Raw genomic sequence first — 17,564 nt, 5'->3', positions numbered from 1 at the left:
AATCACAAATCATAAATCATAAATCATAAATCATAAATCATAAATCATAAATCATAAATCATAAATCATAAATCATAAATCATAAATCATAAATCATAAATCATAAATCATAAATCATAAATCATAAATCATAAATCATAAATCATAAATCATAAATCATAAATCATAAATCATAAATCATAAATCATAAATCATAAATCATAAATCATAAATCATAAATCATAAATCATAAATCATAAATCATAAATCATAAATCATAAATCATAAATCATAAATCATAAATCATAAATCATAAATCATAAATCATAAATCATAAATCATAAATCATAAATCATAAATCATAAATCATAATCATAAATCATAAATCATATCATAAATCATAAATCATAAATCATAAATCATAAATCATAAATCATAAATCATAAATCATAAATCATAAATCATAAATCATAAATCATAAATCATAAATCATAAATCATAAATCATAAATCATAAATCATAAATCATAAATCATAAATCATAAATCATAAATCATAAATCATAAATCATAAATCATAAATCATAAATCATAAATCATAAATCATAAATCATAAATCATAAATCATAAATCATAAATCATAAATCATAAATCATAAATCATAAATCATAAATCATAAATCATAAATCATAAATCATAAATCATAAATCATAAATCATAAATCATAAATCATAAATCATAAATCATAAATCATAAATCATAAATCATAAATCATAAATCATAAATCATAAGTCATAAATCATAAATCATTAATCATTAATCATAAATCATAAATCATAAATCATAAATCATAAATCATAAATCATAAATCATAAATCATAAATCATAAATCATAAATCATAAATCATAAATCATAAATCATAAATCATAAATCATAAATCATAAATCATAAATCATAAATCATAAATCATAAATCATAAATCATAAATCATAAATCATAAATCATAAATCATAAATCATAAATCATAAATCATTAATCATTAATCATAAATCATAAATCATAAATCATAAATCATTAATCATAAATCATAAATCATAAATCATAAATCATAAATCATAAATCATAAATCATAAATCATAAATCATAAATCATAAATCATAAATCATAAATCATAAATCATAAATCATAAATCATAAATCATAAATCATTAATCATAAATCATAAATCATAAATCATAAATCATTAATCATAAATCATAAATCATAAATCATAAATCATAAATTCTAATCCAAGTCTTAAATTATCAATCCTAAATCCTAAATACTAATCCTAACATATACTCCTAGATCCTAAAGCATACTCTCAAATCTTAAACTCTAAAACAACTCAGAATACAACAAAATTTGCAACCAAGCCATATCGTAAGCTTCCCCCCAATTTGATACTTATTTCCATCAAAAAACTTCTCCCAAAAACTAAACCCCCAGCGATGAAACTTCAAACTGGTTCGGTAATCTATCTTTAACGAGCTCAATTAGTGCAAACCACTTTCGCGAAACCGCTTTAAGGAAGCCTCTCTCGCGCTCTCAAAGTGCAAACAATACACACTCCTCTCTCTCTTCCTCACCCGGTGCCGGATTTTCCGGAAAACACTAAAGCAAACTTCCGTTCCGGAGCCGCTCAAGTTGAATTACCGCGTCACTCACTCTTGGAGGCTCCTCATCGCTGAATAATGAAGCACGTGCCACATCTCGATCAGCGCCATCAATCATTGAAGAGTTGGAGCAAGGGGGTGGTTCGGGCAAACTTTTGGCGTCAATAATCAATTTTTGAATAATTAAATAGTGGAAGTTGGTAACGTTAAGTGTTTCGGAAAGTTGTTTGGAAATGCATTTATTTATGGTTTTAATACTAAATTATTCTTTAAAGTCTATTATTTAACACTTTAAATTAAAAATGAAAATTAAATTTAGTCCAATCCGAAAATTCTTACCCTAAATCCAAATTCCAATTCCTAAATGTTGATCTCTAAATCCAAATCCTAAATCTAAACCTTATTCCGAATCTAAAATCCTAATCTTATATTCTTTAATCCTCGGCCTGAATCCTAACCCAAAATCCCAATCATAAATCAAAAATTCTAACCTAAACCCTAATTTTCCATCCAAATCCCTATTCAAAATCCTCGAACTATATGAAATCCTATATCCTTATTCTTGTCCTAATCCTAATCCTAATCCAAAATCCTAATCCTAATCCTAAATCCTATATCCTTAATACTATATCTTATATCCTAAATCTTAAATTCTAAATTCTAGATCCTGAATCCAAAATCTAAAATCCGAAATCCAAAATCCATAATCCTAAATCCTAAATCCTAAATCATAAATCCTAATCCTGAATCCTAAATTCTAAATCCTAAATCCAAAATTTAAAATCCAAAATCCAAAATCCACAATCCAAAATCCTATTCCTCAATCTTTAATCCTAAATCCTAATACTTAATACTAATGTTGATTCTGAAGCTCAAATCATAATCTCAAATCTTCGTCCAAGTTCCTAACCTTAATCCTAACCTTAAATTCCAATCTTAATCGTACATCTTAAGCACTCTCTTAATAATATCTCATTAAATTTAAATTTTCTTGAAATTGACTTGCAGTGCATTTTTCATCTTCTCAAGTTCGCCACCATCAATGTACTCCTCAATTACCCTAACAACCACGTCGCAATCTCTGCCGGGAGGTGCAATTCAATCACTGCGATGCAATCCAGCTCATTTTTCGCATCCTCGTTTTTCCTCCTTGGGCTGCAGTGGGCTGTCCCATCTCACCATTCTTCGACTTTCTTTCCAATAAAATAGTTGACGACAACCAAGCAAATAGTGCGGATTACGGTGAGAGGTCCAATTGTGGAACTTTTTTCAGGAAAACTTTTTGGAGAGAGTTCAATTCTTGGGATTTTTACCCTTTTTGAAGATTTTTTCGACACCTGTCAAGCTAAATGAAGCAAATGAAACACGAAACTGTAAATTTAGTTTTGAAGACAGCAGGATAGGGTCGTCTACCCTAGTTGTCTTGAGCATTTTACAAGAGCACAAATTGAACTCGAGTAGTGATGCATTTCCCACTGTACTGCTATGCAGATGGCGTTGATTAAGGGGGGAGAGGCATTGCCTTTGATCAGCATTCCGCTATGAAATATGATTAAATTTATATGTGAAAGAGTACTCAACTTTTTTGTCTCCCCCTCCCTCTTATTACTCGTTATCCTTGTCCAAAGGACTGTACTCTTTTGTTCTTGGAAATGCTGATATCGAGCAAAAAAAAAAAAAGTGCTAATGCAATCAATTTATCGTCCTTCAGCTCGTTCCGAAAGGATTGGCACTCTTTCTCTCTATCTCTCTTTCACTGACTTTCTCACGTACACCAGGGTAAAACTCTATTATTGGTGACAGGACACTACCATTTGCAATTTTTCGCATTTCGATAAATGATAAATCCAGTCGCTCGCTGTGCTTCTCTGGCACTGCATTTGCACGAACTGAGCAAACATATTCACGCTTGGATGGGTTATTGAAATATTGGATGTCAGGATGAAGGATAACCGTCAGAGTATTGTTGCATTTTTAATCAACGTCAGTCGAGCGGAGCACTCTTGACGGAGTGGGTTTTATCTGATCGGTGATTGAAGAGAGTTATTTGTGATGTTGAAGGTAGTGGATTTTTACATAAACACAACAATTGCTGGCGAATAAAGTAATAAAAATACTTATTTTGATGATATTAAAATTTGTAGTATATTCGTACTTAGGACTAAGGACTAAGGACTAAGGACTAAGGACTAAGGACTAAGGACTAAGGACTAAGGACTAAGGACTAAGGACTAAGGACTAAGGACTAAGGACTAAGGACTAAGGACTAAGGACTAAGGGCTAAGGACTAAGGACTAAGGACTAAGGACTAGACTAAGACTAAGACTAAGGACTAAGGACTAAGGACTAAGACTAAGGACTAAGGACTAGGACTAAGGACTAAGGACTAAGGACTAAGGACTAAGGACTAGGACTAGGACTAGAGACTAAGGACTAAGACTAAGGACTAAGGACTAAGGACTAGAGACTAGGACTAAGGACTAGGACTAAGGAGACTAGGACTAAGGACTAAGGACTAAGGACTAAGACTAGAGACTAAGGACTAAGGACTAAGGACTAAGACTAAGGACTAAGACTAAGGACTAAGGACTAAGGACTAAGGACTAAGGACTAAGGACTAAGGACTAAGACTAAGGACTAAGGACTAAGACTAAGGACTAAGGACTAAGACTAAGGACTAAGGACTAAGGACTAAGGACTAAGGACTAAGGACTAAGGACTAAGGACTAAGGACTAAGGACTAAGGACTAAGACTAAGGACTAAGGCTAAGGACTAAGGACTAAGGACTAAGGACTAAGGACTAAGGACTAAGGACTAAGGACTAAGGACTAAGGACTAAGGACTAAGGACTAAAGGCTAAGACTAAGGACTAAGGACTAAGGACTAAGGACTAAGGACTAAGGACTAAGGACTAAGGACTAAGGACTAAGGACTAAGGACTAAGGACTAAGGACTAAGGACTAAGGACTAAGGACTAAGGACTAAGGACTAAGGACTAAGGACTAAGGACTAAGGACTAAGGACTAAGGACTAAGGACTAAGGAAATGTAAATTTGGAAAATTGAAAAGTTGGAAAGTTGTAAATTTTAAAATGTTGGATAATTGTAAATTAAAAAAAAAAATTTTGAAACTGGAAAATAGGAAAATAGGAAAATTAAAAACTTTAAAAAGTGAAAAATTAAAAAATTAAAAAATTGAAAAATTAAAAACTTGAAAAAGTGAAAAATTGAAAAATTAAAAAATTGAAAAATTGAAAAATTGAAAAATCGAAAAATTGAAAAATTGAAAAATTGAAAAATTGAAAAATTGAAAAATTGAAAAATTGAAAAATTGAAAAATTGAAAAATTGAAAAATTGAAAAATTGAAAAATTGAAAAATTGAAAAATTAAAAAATTGAAAAATTGAAAAATTGAAAAATTGAAAAATTGAAAAATTGAAAAATTAAAAAATTAAAAAATTGAAAAATTGAAAAATTAAAAAATTGAAAAATTGAAAAATTGAAAAATTGAAAAATTGAAAAATTGAAAAATTGAAAAATTGAAAAATTTAAAATTGAAAAATTGAAAAATTGAAAAATTGAAAAATTGAAAAATTGAAAAATTGAAAAATTGAAAAATTGAAAAATTGAAAAATTGAAAAATTAAAAATTGAAAAATTGAAAAATTGAAAAATTGAAAAATTGAAAAATTGAAAAATTGAAAAATTGAAAAATGAAAAATTGAAAAATTGAAAAATTAAAAAATTGAAAAATTAAAAAATTGAAAAATTGAAAAATTGAAAAATTAAAAAATTGAAAAATTGAAAAATTGAAAAATTGAAAAATTGAAAAATTGAAAAATTGAAAAATTGAAATATTGAAAAATTGAAAAATTGAAAAATTGAAAAATTGAAAAATTGAAAAATTGAAAAATTGAAAAATTGAAAAATTGAAAAATTGAAAAATTGAAAAATTAAAAAATTGAAAAAATGGAAAAATTAAAAAAAATGAAAAATTGAAAAATTGAAAAATTTAAAAATTGAAAAATTGAAAAATTGAAAAATTAAAAAATTGAAAAATTGAAAAATTGAAAAATTGAATCTAATCTAATCTAATCTAATCAGACCCTAGCGCAGCCAATCTTTCGAAGGGATCCTGGAGAGTGCCTTAGGTTAGATGACGCCTAGCACTCTTCTTGTCATTTATTAACACTTGTAGTGCGCCATTGCATTGAAAATGCATTGAAACATCACAAGCGTTAAAGCGGCCAGGCCTTTTGCGTAAAGCCGTATCGCAGAGATGACTCGTAATTGGGTTGAGTTTGAGCACAAAGTGTTCGAACAACAACACAATTCTGAATCGACAGGGGAGGAAGAAGCGTGGGGACACACCACCATACGCTCCGAGATTTGGTTGTATTCGTTGGGAGCACCATGCTAAGAAGGTTTGGTACTCCGGGACCCTCTGGGATGGGACATTGTATTTCCACGAATGCCCTGGACACTATTTTTGCCGTGGTTATAGCGCCACAACTCGCTCTCTGTAACAGTATTTCTAATTCCAGTCTACGCTCACCAAGTCGTCATGGCCTAGTGGTTAGCATTTTTGCTTACCAATCCAAAGGACGGAGGATCGAACCCCGCCTCGAGCGACTTTGATTTTTCGTTCACATTCATCATTTCAAATTAATATGTTCTTAGCTTTCTCGTTGGGAGCAGATGGGCATCGAACCCAGAACCATTCGCTTATAAGGCGAACACCGTAACCAGTCAGCCACGGCCGCTCCTTGTGAAAAATTGAAAAATTGAAAAATTGAAAAATTGAAAAATTGAAAAATTGAAAAATTGAAATATTGAAAAATTGAAAAATTGAAAAATTGAAAAATTGAAAAATTGAAAAATTGAAAAATTGAAAAATTGAAAAATTGAAAAATTGAAAAATTGAAAAATTGAAAAATTGAAAAATTGAAAAATTGAAAAATTGAAAAACTGAAAATTGAAAAATTGAAAAATTGAAAAATTGAAAAATTGAAAAATTGAAAAATTGAAAAATTGAAAAATTGAAAAATTGAAAAATTGAAAAATTGAAAAATTGAAAAATTGAAAAATTGAAAAATTGAAAAATTGAAAAATTGAAATTAGGAAATTAGGAAATTAGGAAATTAGGAAATTAGGAAATAAGGAAATTAGGAAATAAGGAAATAAGGAAATTAGGAAATAAGGAAAATAGGAAATAAGCTTATTAGGAAATTAGGAAATTAGAAAACTAGGAAATTAGGAAACAAGGAAATTAGGAAATTAGGAAACTAGGAAATTAGGAAATTAGGAAATTAGGAAATTAGGACATTAGGAAATTAGGAAATTAGGAAATTAGGAAATTAGGAAATTAGGAAATTAGGAAATTAGGAAATTGGGAAATTAGGAAATCAGGAAATTAGGAAATTAGGAAATTGAGAAATTAGGAAATTAGGAAATTAGGAAATTAGTAAATTAGGAAATTAGGAAATAAGGAAATTGGGAAATTAAGAAATAAGGAAATTAAGAAATTAAGAAACTAGGAAATTAAGAAATCAGGATATTTCTTAATAAGGAAATTAGGAAATTAGGATATTAAGAAATAAGGAAATTAAAAAAGAGGAAATTTGGAAATTAGGAAATTAGATAATTGGAAAATTAAGAAATTAGGAAATAAGGAAATTAGGAAAATAAGAAAATTGGAAAATAGTAAATTAGAAAATTAGAAAATTTGGAAATTAGGAATAAAGAAAATTGCGAAATTAGGATATAAGGAAATTAGGAAATAAGGAAATTAGGAAATTAGGAAATAAGGAAATAAGGAAATAAGGAAATAAGGAAATAAGGAAATAAGGAAATAAGGAAATAAGGAAATAAGGAAATAAGGAAATAAGGAAATAAGGAAATAAGGAAATAAGGAAATAAGGAAATAAGGAAATAAGGAAATAAGGAAATAAGGAAATAAGGAAATAAGGAAATAAGGAAATAAGGAAATAAGGAAATAAGGAAATTAGGAAATTAGGAAATTAGGAAATTAGGAAATTGGGAAATTAGGAAATTAAGTAATAAGGAAATTAAGAAATTAAGAAACTAGGAAATTAAGAAATCAGGAAATTTCTTAATTAGGAAATTAGGAAATTGGGATATTAAGAAATAAGGAAATTAGGAAATGAGGAAATTAGGAAATGAGGAAATTAGGAGATGAGGAAATTAGGAAATGAGGAAATTAGGAAATGAGGAAATTTGGAAATTAGGAAATTAGATAATTGGAAAATTAGGAAATTAGGAAATTAGGAAATTAGGAAATAAGGAAATTAGGAAAATAAGAAAATTTCAAAATAGGAAATTAGAATTCAGTCGACTCTCTGGTTATCAATATCCAAGGGACCGTCGAGGAAGAGAATCATCAGATTACAGAACGATGCAAAATGAAGACTCGATTGAAAATATTTTTTTCTTGATACCCAGCTATGGGAGAGAATCATGGCAACGTCCATCAAACAAAAACAAACTAATGTCAAACACCCTTCAAAGCATCGTTTCGCCAAGAAAAATGTCTATGCAAGCCATGAGAAAGTGAAATTATTGACAACCGGAAGAGATTTTTAAAGCAAACAGAATCCAAGGGACCGTCGAGCAAGAGATCCTTCAAGCAAGGGAAAATATCGAGGAATGAAGATAATTGAAGTATGCAGATTGAAGGGACTGAAGAATTCATCGATAGATGGAGAATTATTGATATCGAGAAGATCGACAGCCAGAGAGTCGACTGTATAAGAAAATTTGGAAATTAGGAAAAAAGAAAACTACGAAATTAGGAAATAAGGAAATTAGGAAATTAGGAAATAAGGAAATTAGGAAATTAGGAAATTAGGAAATTAGGAAATTAGGAAATCAGGAAATTAGGAAATTAGGAAATTAGGAAATTAGGAAATTAGGAAATTAGGAAATTAATCAATTAGGAAATTTGGAAATTTGGAAATTTAGAAATTTGGAAATTTGCAAATTCGGAAATTGAGAATTTAGGAAATTAGGAAATCAGGAAACTAATAAATTAGGAAATTAAGTAATTAGGAAATTAAGAAATTAGGAAATAAGGAAATTAGGAAATTAGAAAATTAGGAAATTAAGAAAATAGGAAATTAGGAAATCATTAAATTTGAAAATTTGGAAATTTGAACATTTGGAAATTCGGAATGTTGAAAAATTAGAAAATTAGAAATTTGGAAGTTTGGGAATTTGAAAATTTGTAAACTTGAAAAATTGTGAAACACAAAAATTTTAAAATTAGAAATTTGGAAAATGAGAAAATTGGAAATTTGGAAAAAATGGAAATTAGGAGATTTGTAAATTTAAAAATTTGGAACTTTGGAATTAGAAATTTGGAAAACAGAAATTAGGAACTAGGAACCAGGATTAGGGCTTAGATTCGGAACATGATTTTCTAATTGAATTCAGGATTTAGGAATCCAAAATTTTAGGAATTTGGATTTGGTATATTAGCATAAATAAATTAACCAGTTGGTGAGTGTATTGACTTGAAAGATCAGAAGGAAATTTCGAGAGCCGAGACACAAACCCTTCCCCAATCGTTTCATCAAACCTACCTCCCCCGCTGACCGACCCGGACCGGAATGTGCTGCTGCCGAGGGCGGTCGACGAAATGGTGGACCCTTTCCCACTGCTGCTGGAGTAAAATGGCGAGCTCTGCTGATGGTACGGAGGTGGTTGGGACGACGATGACGACCCAGCCATCGGTTGATGGCCGCCGCCGCCGCCAGTCACATTTGACGTTCCGGACGGTGCGACCGTCACATATTCCGGCTGCTGCTGCTGGTGACTGGCGAGGACGTTTTTCAGGTGCGTTTGGAGAAACTCTGCAATAACAAACGGGCAATGGGGGAAGAGAGAAGGGTTAGAAAATCTGGTTGTTTATTGTTGTCGTTTGTCGAGGCAAATGGGACGCGAATACGCTGATGAGTTAGTTGGGTGTGTTTGTGCGGGGTTTGTTTGTTTGTGCACCCCCCTGTTGTTGTTTGTCAGTAAAAGTCAATGGCTTGACGTGGGTAATTAAATTTGCAGAATACGACTGAAAGTTTGCACTGCTGCTCGTATCTAGGTGAGTTTTGTTGAAGTCGCTTTTTTTCATTTAAAATAATCTATTTGGTGGATGTCTCAACAAAAAAACACGCTGGCCGGCAGTGAAATTATGAGAAAGTATCATTTGATATTAGGATATAAGGTCATTTCGCTGCTTCCAATAACCTAATTCAGAATGGCAAAGAACCTGGCGGTCAAATTCTGAGGTCTTTGGGCATTATCGGGCCCCGCCTAGACATAGAGGAAGATACGAGCGGGTGCTCGCCAACATGGTCAACATAGTTAGGTCATTGAGCTTTTGACATAATGGTCAACAAGGACACAAACCAGACAAATCAACACTTTGCAATAATTTGAGTGCATTTTAGGAGTATTCAGAAGTATCAATTTGCAAACCACAATCCAAATGAAATCTGATCCAATTTCAGCGTCATTCCGCGAATCAAATTTTAACCGAATTAAATCCCATTCCATCGCACACAAAAGCCAACCGCGGATCAATTCGGTCAATAATTATCAAACGACCCTTTCTCTCCGGACATGCCATCATCATAGAATATCCCGACGACCGTGGCCCCGTAATGGCCGCGTTACGTGAAACGGCCGCGGCTGATGATCCGTGTGATGTGCCCGGCTGAACCATCACCACCAGTACCGGATGATAGGGGTTAGGTTCTGGACGCAGGATTGGAAATTAATTATTGACTCGCACAATAGTGCGCGACTGGACCCCAGCTGGTTATCGAGATATCGAGTGCCGAGGGATTAGGATGGCAGATGTGAGCTGCGAAGCAGTCGGAAGTTATGCTGCGTTTTTACCTCCACAGTTGGCGCACTTGACGTGCACTTCACTCAGACGTGACTTCGAAGAAGTCGACAAAACTCAAAACTGAACCACCCTAATCTAATCGACTCTCGCCAGCATCGGGACACGTATGTTGGTCAAAGTTTAATTGGTTGTTGAAACTGCCCCGACTAGTTGGTGGACCGCCACCGCGCTGGTTGTTGATGTTCACAGTTAACGCACGGGGAAAGGGGCGATGATTAGCTGCGATTCAGGCGTATAATTATGTCAATCCGGACCCGCTCGGTCGGCTGTTTGTTCTGTGCTGCTGAATGGCCTATTGAAATTTTGAAATTTAATAGCACCGGGCATCGTAAAGCAATTTTCCATCCATTTCACACGCTGGAACCGTTTCCGGCTTTCGAGTGTGTTACATGAACGGGCCAATATTGCTAATAAATCTTGCGCATTTAAACGGGCCACCCACCAAGTGCTGCTGCTATCGTGTTTCCACAATTTAATGAAATACCAGATAAGGCTAAATTGTCCAGGATTCTTGCACTTTTTTTTCTTCTAACCTCATTTGCTATTCATGGCACCGAAAAATCTCAATTTTTGGCGCACAAAGTTCGTGGTCAGCAGAAACCAAATTTCGGTCAAACAGGGGGGATTCTCTGGAGAAGACACAATTTTCGAATGTTTCAAATTGTGTCTTTATGTTGGGATGAAACTAGAAAAGATGTTTCCAAAAAATCAGGGTGTACAGTCAAAGTAATTATTGCAAAAAAATAGGAATTTTCATTGAACAAACATGAACAAATAATAAGAGCTACAAAATTTAATTTTCATATAAAAAACTAGATTGTTAATTGTTAAAAAAGCTTTGTAAAAGTTTATCATTGATGTTTTAATCAAAAAGGACACTTTTGGGCTTTTAACAAGTTTACAAATTATGGGCAAACAGATCGAACAAAGGACTGTTATATTCTGGGAAATAATATTTTAAAGAGTTCTATGATATTTTGTTATTGATAAGTATCATTTTGTTTAACTTTTTGCATAAAAATTTTGAAAATTGGCCTTGAAACATCATGAAATCTAGATTAATTTTACAAAACCACCATTGCGCCATTGATTTCCTATGTACATTGGAACCTTTTGAAAAAGTATCCAACTTTGGATGAAACTCTCAGTTTCTCAAAACTGTTTAAATAAACGTATAAATATTTAGAGAAAATATCAGCAATTTTTTTTTCAAAGGGCCGGTAAGAATTTTTAATGATTCCAATAAATATTGAAATGATCTTAGTGAAATTTTTTGATCTTCTCGATAAAAATAATTATCAAAATTTTAAAATACAAAAATACCAATACTAATAGACAATTTTTCTCATTTCAAAATTTAGACCATATTTTAAGATTCTGAAATTATTTTAATGGAAAAAACCAGAAAATGTCCCAAAAGATTAATTTTTAAATTGAGAATCAAACTAATAGCTTTTCAGATATCTTCAGTTGGCACTAAAAAAACTCATTTTCATCGATTCCAATTCATTGTGAGGCTCGGTAAACCTCGTTAGATAAATGTACGACTCGTGCTGAAAAAATCCTCTTTTTGCAACTTGTTGCATAGTAGTAGTTTATGCAACAAGTTGCAAAAAGACGATTTTTTCAGCACGAGTCGTACATTTATCCAACGAGGTTCACCGAGTTGGATAAATACGCCGAGTGCTGAAAAATCAAGTTTTGCAACGAGTTCCATACAACATTTTTTGCAATTTCGAAAAACACCCATTGAGTGAAATTTTAAATCGAATTTTAATGTATTTTGTCAATAAATCGTTTAAATCAATGAAATGTTGAAAAGTGTTACTTTTCAAAACAAGTGCTGAAAAGTTCAACTTTTCAGCACCCATTTCGGTGCTGAAAAGTAGAACTTTTCAGCATTTATTCTGAAAAGTGTTGCTATTCGATTCTGTTATTTTTGGTACAGAAAAGTAGGCTATTTCGTCGTTCAAGAATGACAGGAAAAGTAAGTAGTTTCACGACGGAATTGCAAAAACTACTATTTCAGCACTGAAATGAGTACTGAAAAGTTGAACTTTTCAGCATTAGTTTCGAAAAGTAATAATTTTCAACATTTTTTTTTTTAAATTTGAACGTTTATTGACAAAATAATGAACATTTGGAATTGCAAAAAATGTTGTATGGAACTCGTTACAAAACTTGAACTTGAACGACTCGTGCTGAAAAAAACTACATTTTGCAACTTGTTGCATAAACTACTATTTCATGGGTGGCATTTCTTCATAAAGTCTTTTAAAAAAACGAACATTGCTGAAATTACTCGAGATTATATCTTAAAAGTGACTAAAACTCCAAAACGGTGAACATTTCGATATTTTTTCAAAAATAAAATCAGTTTTCAAAAAATCATAATGCTGGAACCAGATTTTGCACCATCATGCACTATTTCTTTAAAGGCATATTTTTGAGTCCCATAAAAATGTTGAAAATTTTTGAAAATTAAAAATTACATATTTTTGGAATCCAACTCTAAGTGAAAAAAGTTAAATAAAGAAAAGGTTATTTTTTAAGAGTTTAACTTTTTTTTTTCTAAACAGTCCGTATTATAATTTACAACTTTACCGAAGACACCAAATCGATCAGAAAATCCCATCTCAAGAAACAGTTTTGTCTGAAATTTATGACCATAGGTTACACTGTAGAAATTTGTATTTATTGTGATACACAAAATTTTGCATTTTTGAACAAACTTTCCATACAAATAAACATTTCAATGCAAACAGCACTACAAAGTCACAAATTCCCTTTAACCCTTTCAGGCCTGATGGGTCATATATGACCCAAAAATGAAAATTTTCAAAAATAGCCTATAATTTTCGTATGATCATAAGAATTTTCCATAATTAACTCAATTTTTTTTCAAAATTCAGGCTTGAAAGGTTTAAGCTTGTTTCATTGTGTTTGAACAAACCCTAAAGCAATTTGAGAAACAGTTCAGATTATTTTTTTTTATAAAAAAAAATATAATAAAGTTTTATTGATCTCCCTCCATCCTTGACCGTGACAAGGGCGAGAGACAAAAAAGGTGCAGGTGGTTATGTTACACATGACCAGTATGACAAAGAACTTTGCAAGATGGTTGTTGAAATTTTCGATTACATTGTCTGGTCCAAATTTCCCAAGATTCACTAGATTCATAATTACCATAAAGTTTGATACCCATATTGCCCCAACTTCGGCAAATGTCCCCCCATCGGAACATCCCCGGGGCCTCCGGCCACTCCGGATTGTGGCCACTACTGCCGAAATGTCAAATTTCATATTCAGTATCAAAAACCATAAAGTTTGATACCCATATTGCCCCAACTCTTATGGTTCGGCAAATGTCCCCCCATCGAAACATCCCCGGGGCCTCCGGCCACTCCGGATTGTGGCCACTACTGCCGAAATGTCAAATTTCATATTCAGTATCAAAAACCATAAAGTTTGATACCCATATTGCCCCAACTCTTATGGTTCGGCAAATGTCCCCCCATCGGAACATCCCCGGGGCCTCCGGCCACTCCAGTCCAGGTGGTGGCCAGTTCCAATGATCGACTCCCGCGACTGCCATGTCATAGCTGGTCCTTGCCTCCAAGCTATCTGCTCCCAGACCTCCAGGCCGTCTGCTGCCGGGCCACCAGGCCATCTGCTTCTGATGTGTTCTCGTCGACATCCAGCAATAGAATGAATTTTCGGGACCGACCGAGCCGAGTTTTGTTGGCTCGTCGACGATCCGAAAATTATGAGGTGGAGTGGGGGTGATTTTAGATACATCAATCTCACGTCTCTCGATTGACTGATTGGGAAACGTTATTTCATCCAACCAGCGTGCACCAAAAAGAGGGGAAATTTGCCGAGAGGGGAATTCGCACGTAACGTTTTCGCTTCGCGAAAATTTTGATTGACACCACGTATAGAAACCTTAGGACAAAGTTCTTTGTCAAAATGACATATCATTTTTTGGATTGAAAGAGTTAGAAAAGTAAAAAAGGCAGCCCGGGAGCATGTTGACAGCTCCCATACAAACTGAGCGTAACTCTTTTTGTGGGCCCAGTGGGCCTAAGATGGCGGACTTTGATATTATCTAGCCAAACTTTTGAAAATGGCGAATAGTTTGAATAAATATAGTTTCTACCTTGTTTCGGTTTAAAACGACAAAATAAGCAGTCTGGAATCATTTTCATGAAAAACTTGTTTAGAGATACGCCACGTTCAAATATTAGTCTAGAACAGTTGAAGTGAGCGTGCAAAAACAAAGAATCTCATGCAAATTTTGAGTTGCGTATTTAATGGGCGGACTCTGACGAGGCCCACTGGCCATCTGTCGGTGAATACGCGAAACTCACGAAAACTGTCATCTTAGGGTCCGGCTGAAAAAAGGGTGTTTTTTTTAAGTTTCAGTATTCTGTAAAATATTATCTGCCTTGAAATTCACATTTCAAAAAAGGTCCGTTGATTTAACAATCATATGGTTAGTAAAAAAAACTTCGTATGAATAAATATTCAGCAATTCCCCACAAAAACAGCATGATACGAAAAAAAAAGTTTTTTTTTCTAGGGGTTCCTTGGACGAAATAATTAGACCCGTATTTTTTGTTTGGCCATAAGGGTGACCTACGACCTACGATTATGACAGATTTTTCACTTCATGTCCATTTTGAACAATTTTTTAATTGGAATGAACGAATTAAATTGAAAATAAAAAAATAAGATGTGTTTCTTCTTCTTGGCCATAACATCAGTTAAACCATCTTTATTTTACAAACCTTTAAATTTCAGATTTTTCATATTTTGACCTGGTAACCCTACCCACGCCGTGTTAGGGTGGTCTTAAAAATGGCCAATTTCGTCGATTTTTGCAAAAAAACAACCGATTTTAACTGTGTTGGACGCAAATGAAAGGGTATAAGATAGCTTTTTAGGAAAAATAGTTTGAAGTTTTAAATATCTAGCTAAGCATTTGAGAAGGTCGTATGAAGACTTAAAATGCTGTTTTGAAGGTCTCGGGACCAAAAAGCCTATGTCTGAAAATATTTTTACCGGATTTCTCGGAAATTTTTACATAACATATCAAAAAATGATTAAGTTATGTTTTAAATATTCAAAGATACGATTTTTTGGAAATAAAACTTGGGGTTTTCGACCAGCCACGCGCAAAAATGGGAAAATGACGAAAACGGGCAAAATTTTCGAAATTAAATGACGCAACTTTTGGTACCCAAACATGTATAGGTCATCGCTCAAATTTCAACGTTATCGCAGTTTTAGTGAAAATAGCTATCTTATAACCTTTCATTTGCGTCCAATACAGCTAAAATCGGTTGAAATGGCGTGGAGTTATGATTTTTTTTTAAAGTGGTTTTTACAATAATCAACGAATATTACCATTTTTGGACCACCCTAACACGCGGTAGGTCACCCTAATGGTCAAACAAAATAATACGGGTCCGAAATTTCCCTGCACAATCAGGGGGGGGCCTGAAAAATCGATTGTAAACTATTCAGAATTCATTGCTTTGACTTTTGAATCTTTTTACAAATTTTGAACGCTGGAGTTACAGGACAAAAAGTCATACAAAAAAAATACTATCATAAATTGATATTTTGCAAACTTTATTTTTTTTTGCGATTTTCAATTATCAAACATGCCACAAATTTCATACCATTTATTTTTGCAATTTCGACTTTAAATACTTTCGTAATTTTTGGCATTCCTTTGGTCCTTTTGACCTCATTGCTTTCGACCTATTGTAGCCATCTACAATTTGTTTTTTTACCAATGACTGTTGAGGCGAGATTAAAAAAGACAAAATACACGTTTTTCTCTGAAATGCCACTTTTTAAGCCACGTTTTCTCGTAAATATTCAGGATATTTTTGAAATGTTGTAACTTAATAATAATTTGGTATTTTTTAATAAGAGCTCAATATTTTTTAAACATTTTCCAAAGAATCACTCCCAGAACATCCAGGTCCTCCCGGCTGACCTAGGTTGGCCACACATTTGCCAAATAAACGGTCTACCGGAATTGGCGACCAAGGACTGGGCGTAGGAATTGGAATTGGCAGCAGGGATCCAGAGAAGGGGTCATCCACGTCCGTCGACCGGACGGATACACGTGTGGGTAAACACACACACACACACACAGAGAGTGGGTCCCTCGACAGATAATAAACAACTTGCCGGGATTTTGGGGACACAGGGGGAAGGGTTGCCAGACAGGATGAGATAATTTGCATTTTGTTTCATGGGTGGTGGTTCCGCTGCGTGATGGTTGTGGAGGCAAAGGGATAGTTTAGGATAATAGAATTAGTGGAAACATGGCAGATCGTACGGTAGACGAGGATTATTCAAATTTGAGTTAAACGATAAACTAGCAAATATTCTGAAGCATCACTTTTGAATTTCCCACGTTCTTCAAATTCATTGTTTCCAAAGCAAATCTGACCCAGATCCTCTCCAAAACAGATTAGCTCATTGTTGTGTTGAGCAATTAAATCATCCAAAGCTCCATTTCATTTGACAGCTTCCGACTTCATCATTCGTGCTTCCGCTCCAGCAGAAATGAACACAGCCCAATAACCCTCAAAGACAGACCTACCCCCAACTGACCAGACCGCCTCCCCCCTAAACGACTCCCTAATTATCGTTCCTCCTTCGGCGCTGAAATACACTCTCCGTCGTCGTTGAAGACCCCCTGAGAACCCCCCTCCTCGGCAAACATGTGCTCAAGTGCTCTTAATTTAATAAACTCAAGGAAAATAATCACTGCAATAACATCATGACCGTACTCTTGGTGAAGCCTATCGCTTTACCTACCTTTACCCCCTGGCATTTTCCGGGAAGCCCTCGTTCTGGTCTGGTGTATTCAAATCCCATCTCAACGGACCCCACCCCCTTCACCCTCAAATTGGACGAAACAGGACGATATGGTGGACAGCTTCCTCCTGAGGACCAAAGACGACGACGACAATGACCAGGTTGGA

General features: G+C 33.6%; 1 protein-coding gene across 2 annotated transcripts in view; it reads right to left on the bottom strand.

The window, feature by feature from the left end:
• Positions 1–17,564, bottom strand: part of LOC6049292 — a 290,210-nt gene that overhangs the window by 87,770 nt on the left and 184,876 nt on the right. For both annotated transcript variants that reach the window (XM_038248307.1, XM_038248306.1), the window contains one exon: positions 9,233–9,502. In XM_038248307.1, the coding sequence (XP_038104235.1) occupies positions 9,233–9,502 (270 nt within the window). The remainder of the gene's footprint in view (positions 1–9,232; positions 9,503–17,564) is intronic.

The sequence above is a fragment of the Culex quinquefasciatus genome, chromosome 1 (assembly GCF_015732765.1).
Source record: "Culex quinquefasciatus strain JHB chromosome 1, VPISU_Cqui_1.0_pri_paternal, whole genome shotgun sequence".
Taxonomy (NCBI): Eukaryota; Metazoa; Arthropoda; class Insecta; order Diptera; family Culicidae; genus Culex; species Culex quinquefasciatus.
Note: the sequence above shows the minus strand (reverse complement) of the source record. Positions and strands in the feature narration are given on the sequence as shown.